General features: G+C 40.6%; 1 protein-coding gene across 7 annotated transcripts in view; it reads left to right on the top strand.

Annotated features, from left to right (window-relative positions):
* The window catches only part of DFNA5 (DFNA5, deafness associated tumor suppressor), an 88,030-nt gene that overhangs the window by 26,174 nt on the left and 55,351 nt on the right, over positions 1–6,505 (top strand). For all 7 annotated transcript variants that reach the window (XM_019508601.1, XM_019508597.1, XM_019508600.1 and 4 more), the window contains 3 exons: positions 2,882–3,070; positions 5,015–5,142; positions 5,253–5,436. In XM_019508601.1, coding sequence (XP_019364146.1) covers positions 2,882–3,070; positions 5,015–5,142; positions 5,253–5,436 — 501 coding nt within the window. The remainder of the gene's footprint in view (positions 1–2,881; positions 3,071–5,014; positions 5,143–5,252; positions 5,437–6,505) is intronic.

Below are 6,505 nucleotides of genomic sequence, written 5' to 3'. Positions count from 1 at the left end.
TGGGAGACAGGGAAGCAGGGAGGGGAGGGAAGGGGGGTTGCGGTGGCGGCACCCCCCTGCCGCCCAGCCCTGACACCAGCCGGCAGAGGGGGCGAGGCAGCGGGGAGGGGATGGGAGGCAGGAGGAAGCCCTGCTGTGAGGCAGGCAGGCAGGGATAGGGAGCCCCAGCACAGGAGGTTGAAGGAGAAGGTGGTGGATGGAGTCTTTACATTGCCAGCCCCAAAGGGTGAGTGGGGGTGGGGGGAGGTACCTTCTAAACACTCCCTAAAATCTGTCATTCTTGATGGGCAGTTAGCTAGTATGTATATAATAGCACTATGATATTGAGTGTTTGGTTCTTTTCTTTTTTTTCCTATAAAGGGTTACACAGACCTAACTAGCTATATAAATAATTAATGGTAACAGTAATACAGACTTTCATAGCCTTGTACTTTCTTTTGAATCTAGTCCTATTATGGGGTTTAACAAAAGTGGATGTCTCACTTATTTTCACATGATGCTGTGTATGTGTTCCTCTCATTAGCCTCCTTTGCCCGTAAAGGGCAGTTAGTTTGTTAGCAGTATGTTCTGCCTTCAGAGTCTGTGAATAGCTCTTGTTAGCGGTAATGGAAGTAACACAAGTACACTGTTGTAAGAGCACAGACATCTCAGTCTCAAGTGTGTTGGTTGCCGCCTTGGCTGGGTCTCATTACACTAGGAAGTAATTTAGTTTGTGGTATTCTTTTTCTAGCCCTTTGTAACTGGCTTTACTCTGTAAGGGGCTGTGCAGGTGTTACCAATGGAAAAAATGTTTTTCCCTTTCTCTCTGTAGCAGAAACGTCTTCACCATCTCTCCCTTTGTAAAGATGGACTGCTGTTGTTGCTTTCCCATCTCATCTGAATGCCCTTAATTCAGTACGACAGGCTGTTATAAGTGAGGGGAAGCTATATTTAGATTGTGAACGCAGTGCTTTTGAGCACTGTCCTTGATTGGGGGGCAGCTTACCTCTTTCACTGGCATGCATTACTTTAAAACTCAGTTTCTTCCTTTACTCTGTTTTTCTCATGCCATTCTGTGGCAAGTGAAATGGACAGTATTTGGTTCAAAATCTTTGGTCTGTCCCAATAAATATAGAGAGGTAGTTAGCTGTGTTAGTCTAAAGTCAGATAGAAGGCAGAGTAGATCTGCACCTTATAGACTAAGTCAGAGATATATGATGTGAGCTTTCATGAGTCTGGGCTCACTAAATCAGATGAAGTGAGCTTGAGCTCCCAAAAGCTCATGCTATAAATCTCTGATTTAGTTAATCCATGAGGTGCAAATCTAGCTTGCCTTCTGCCAGTAAATATGGTTGTCTGGAATTGTATGTACTTTACCCTCTTGGGCATGGTTTGGTGCTCAGAGCACAGGACTGGAAGTTGCTTGTCTGGTTCAGGTGTGGGATATTTTCTGTAAAGGACTTTGAAACCAGAAGTTGTTGGATAACAGTATCCTTTCATGTGATGAGCCAGATTGTACCTTGTGACCTGTGGGGAAAAGGAATTATCCACTACATACGAATCTCTCCTCAGCCTTCTTTGGGTACTATTTGTTCTTCCTCTAGAGCAGGGGTTCCCAAAGTTTTTATGCTGTGGCAAACCGCGGCCCAGCAGTCACAGCTGACCATGGCGGGAATTTCTGGCTGGAAGAAATTTCTGCAGCCGGAATTTCTGCCTGTGCTGCTGCGGGCCCTGCAGAAGGAGCTGTGGCCTCTCTGCCTGGCTCTGGGGGGCTGTGGTTTGCCGGTCTGTGGCCACTTCTGGTCCAGCAGCCCACCTCTTGTGGCCTGGTACTGGGCCATGGCATGGGGATTGAGAACCTCTGCTCTAGAGCAGTGGTCTCCAAACTTTTTTGATCACGCACCACTATCAGTAAAAAAAATTTTGAGCACGCACCCCCAATATATGTATATTTATATAAATATAAATAGAAGTTCTAATATTTCTTCCTGCACCCCAATGGATTGTCTTGCGTACCCCACTTTGGAGACCACTGGTCTAGAGGACCCCATATAGGGTTCTCTGTGGAGTAGGGATGTGTGGGGGAGGGGGGACCCCAAAATGAGTGAGATAAAAGGATGCATATCATTCCTTCATGAACTCATAACAACTAGCTAGGAAAAATAAGGCAGCCTCCACAGAGGATGGGGGACTACTTTGAAGGGTGGGACAGGAAGCATCTCTCCTAAGTCTGTAATGAAGCATGGGAGCTATACAACCACTGACCTGGGTTGGCCTTGTCTTTGACAGGGCCCAGGGAGGAACCAGTGGCCTCTGCTCCTTTCTGAGAGCTAAGGGGCCAGTGATGAAAGACCAGTGAAAAGATCTATGAGGGATCCTCTTAGAGTCTGTAGGGTTTTTCTGACTTGTAGTACTCTCATGTGTAGGAGAATCCGACTCTGTGGGGCTGGCCATATGCCATTCACCAGGGCCATGGGTTGTTTCCACACCAGTCATCTGGTACATGGAGCTAGATGAATTTGACATATCTGATATATGGAATGCTAGTTTTCAGCATCCATGAAGAGCTTTGCTTTTCCATCAGGCCTCTTCCTTTCTGGACATATACTGAATCTGTTTAATCAATCCAGAAAAACTTGTTTCAAACTACTATATCTACTTGGTAACTGCCAGTTCCATTTATGCCTCAGGATGTATATCTTTGCACTGTGCTTTTGAGTGACTTACAATGTGTATTTCATTGATGTAGACAGTGCCTGTTAATCTTTTTCTTTCTATCTATAAAAGATGAGACGCATGTGTGTGTATGTCCAGGAAAACTAGTGTATATTAGAAATGATGCTTGATATTTTCTTTGGGACCCTCATGTGGTTTGTTTATTCTTATGTGTTTCAAATTACAGAATTCTGCCTGCTAAATGGACAACAAGGAGGTTTTGAAAGAGAAGACACAGCAGGCTCTTCTTACCCCCATTCAGTGCTATTCAGAGACACCTCCTTTTTATATCAGCCAGATGCTGTTGATAGTGTGAGACATTCTGGGGATGAAAATACTATTCCAAGTGATGCTTCCTTAAGTGTATTGAAACAAGGTATTACCAGAAATACTTTATTTGATTGCACTACACTATATTTCTCCCTTATATTACTAGTTAAGCAGTTTAATAGAAGGAGATGTTCTTGCAAAATTGTACATAGAAATTGCTGGCACATTTGAATAGCCACTATCAGGAATTCCTTGGTGAACACTTAGAAACAATCAGAAGACATTTAGCACTGAAATGAACATATGCGGAGAGCTGGCTATACCCTCAAAGCATATGGAATGCCTTTTTGTAAACAAAATCTTACATATTTTTACTTTTGCATCAATGTTGTTATATTCTAGCTACGTTGCATAAGATTCATAGTGATTTATGTCTTTACTTGTTTAGTAATAATGTGAGAAATGCATATTGGGTATAAACATTCTCAATATAGCTTATATTTCTGAAAACACAACCCTCTTTTTCTTCTCTGTGAATCTCATTGTGTTCTGAGAAACTTGGAAGAAATTGGAGGTAAACAGTAGGGTTAAATTCCATTGTGATTTAAATGGAAGTGTAAATTACATGCTGGTAAGTAGTGTAAGTGGCTAGGCATAACTTACTGACTGAGGTGGTGAAAGGTGTAGGATTGTAGCAAGGAAAGCAACCAAAAGCGAGGAGGAAGATAGGGTAATATAAAGCAAGCCTCCAATCTTTATATTGCATCTCCTGTTGATTCTTACTGCAGATCTGTCCTTATGTCCATTTCTACGATGTGGTGCTTTTTATGCCACCTATGAATGTGGCCCTGCATTCACAGCTTAGTCAATAGACTAACTGTGACCAAAATAGCCATTTTGTTGACTGGAATAAAACATACATTTCTCCAGTTTAGACTTGAGTGAGGGAAATAAATGCATCTCTTTGTATGGCCAAATAACACTTTTGTGTGTGAAGGATGGTTACAGGTCACTGTTGTTTTTTTAGCTTAAAACCCCACTGTCCCTATTGTTCTTACAGATTTGTCGTTCTGCTTTATTTGATTGACTTACTCTCTTCACAAAATGGTTTTAAAAACTGTTATATTGAAATGGTTTAGAGTTAGTTACCCCTACAGCATTGTGACAATATTTGATTTTGTAATTATATGCTTGTATTGTATGTAGAGGCACTACTGTAATTTCAATAGCTTTATTATTTTTATGTGAAACATATATTTTAAGGGGCTGTATTTCCTGTGTGAAGGGAATTTATTCTAAAAATAACATGAGGCATCTCCAACCACTAAAGTTCTGCTGATGGGTGAAGTAAGTGTTGGCTTATTGATAATTAGTAGTCATAAAACATCCTGGCTTCATGCTTCAATTACACTGTGAAGGATGGAGTCCAGTGAGGTCTCTGTGGAGTTTCTAATCTATGCATTGTAATAGATTAAATATTTTAAATAAGAATAAATGGATCCTCTTGCATTTTATGAAAAGATGGCTTTTTTGGTCAAAGAAAAGGGTATACATGAATATTTAATATAAATTCTTTTAAGTCTGTCAAAATACAAGGACAATAAGAACTTAGCATCACCATCTGAATTTTTAATTCTGAATATGAATTAATACCACTAGGCTTGGTAAGTGATAGAGTTAGACCTTAATATGAACCAGTTAAGAAATAAAATCCATTGTCTGAGATGTAAGATTAGGTAATAGAAATATATATTGTGCTTAAAAAGAAACATTCTTTGCAGACTTATGAACAGATTTCATATAAAAAAAAAATTAATACTGAATGTTAATTCCTGATAGTGTTTATTTGCATTGACAATTAACTGGGAGTGATCATTATAAAGCACATTTGGAGTCAGATATGTCCCAGTATTTCATTATGAATTATACAGACAGAAATTACAGTATTATGCTGTGGTGATTAAGCAGGTAATCAAGTCTCTCAATTTATCTGCTTTTACTGGCATTTGAAGGAGTCATGAGTTTAACAATATACTTCTTTATTGGAAAGGTATATTGGTGTTAAAAACCCAATTCCAGCCTTTTGTGAAGCTATCAGATGACAAGCAAGGGGCTTTATATAAAACCCTCTATGAAATCTTGTATCATGATGAACTGGTGACTGTACTGGAGGATATGGTAAGATGACAAGACTTTTTAAAAATTATTTTTAATAGAGCTGATACTGTCCATTATTCAAACTTTGTTTTTTTATAAATTAGTTTTTTAATTTGTTCCTCTGCTTCCAGGTAAATAATATTTGTATGGGTGACAAACCAAAGTTGATGGAACTGAAAGAGGTAAAACCTGAGCAGCAGCAAGATGTAGCAGACTTTCTGCAGCTGGTAGGGTACAGTTTACAGAATGGGCTGTTGTTACAGGAAGAGCAAAGACTCTTCTCAGCTGCTCACCTCTTGATCAGCGCTGTAGCAGGTATGTCACAAATGGAGCAATTAGTAACTTTTCCATTTAGAAGTTTCCCTGGTGTAGAGTTTATATGTTTTCCTTTTATGTAATTATAACAGTTTTGACAAGTTATGTAATTCTCTTTCACTCTGATAGAGCTGTGATTGAATGTAGGAGTTCGTAATTTTGGCTAAATATTAAATTAAAACCTCAATCTCTGCATATTTTTACAAGTAAAATCTGTCATTCCCATGGAAATCACTTCACCCAAAGGTCCATTGAACCCAAACTTTTTCATTCCGTTTTATTAACTAATTATTGTTCTCATTGTGCCTTGGACTTTCCACATCTCATCCTGGCTAAAGATTGTGCAGTAGGTGCTAAATCTATGGCTTATGTTGTTGAATACAAACTATATTTAGCAAAAAGTAAATTTAACACATAGACATTGCAATTAGAGGGATGGTTGTGCAGCCACAGAAAAAGGAAATTGAACCCAAATGTCAAACAAATGCTATCTTCACAATGTACTTGGCACCACAACATTAATTAAAAACCACCTGCAAATACAAATCAGTCTTTTTTCCCCTTCATCTCTCTTGTATTAAAAAAAAAGCTTCATTACATTAAGGGAAGTATTGAAAGGAAGCACAGTGTTACAGTAGGTAAATAGGTAAAACATTTTGCACTGTAGAATAGGGGTGCACCGAAAGAGATTTTGGGGGCTGATACTGATAGCTGATTTTTAAGGAGGCATATCGGCCAATACTGATCCAATTTCCGATACCAGCCTGGCAACTTGAAGAGCTGCAGACAGCTGGTAAGTCTGTTGTGGTGTAAGGGGAGATCAAGGCCCCCTGCAGTGAGGGAGGGAGTGGAGCTGGGGCTCCCCAGGTGGGACAGGGTGTGTGATGGAGCCACGGCTCATCGCAGGGGGGCAAAGGGCGGGGTCAGTTCCTGCCATTGCGCACACCCCAGGAGAACGTGAGGGCATGTCTCCACGTCTGTGTGGGTTGTGGGCCGGGTGGGCTTAAGCTGTGGGTTGATGCTGGGGCTGTGCCAGGCTCTTCCTGGTACACGGGGGGAGAGGGGGTGG

The sequence above is a fragment of the Gavialis gangeticus genome, unplaced genomic scaffold, assembly GCF_001723915.1.
Source record: "Gavialis gangeticus isolate Ggan-Ray unplaced genomic scaffold, GavGan_comp1, whole genome shotgun sequence".
NCBI lineage: Eukaryota > Metazoa > Chordata > Crocodylia > Gavialidae > Gavialis > Gavialis gangeticus.
This window is presented reverse-complemented; position numbering and strand designations above follow the sequence as displayed.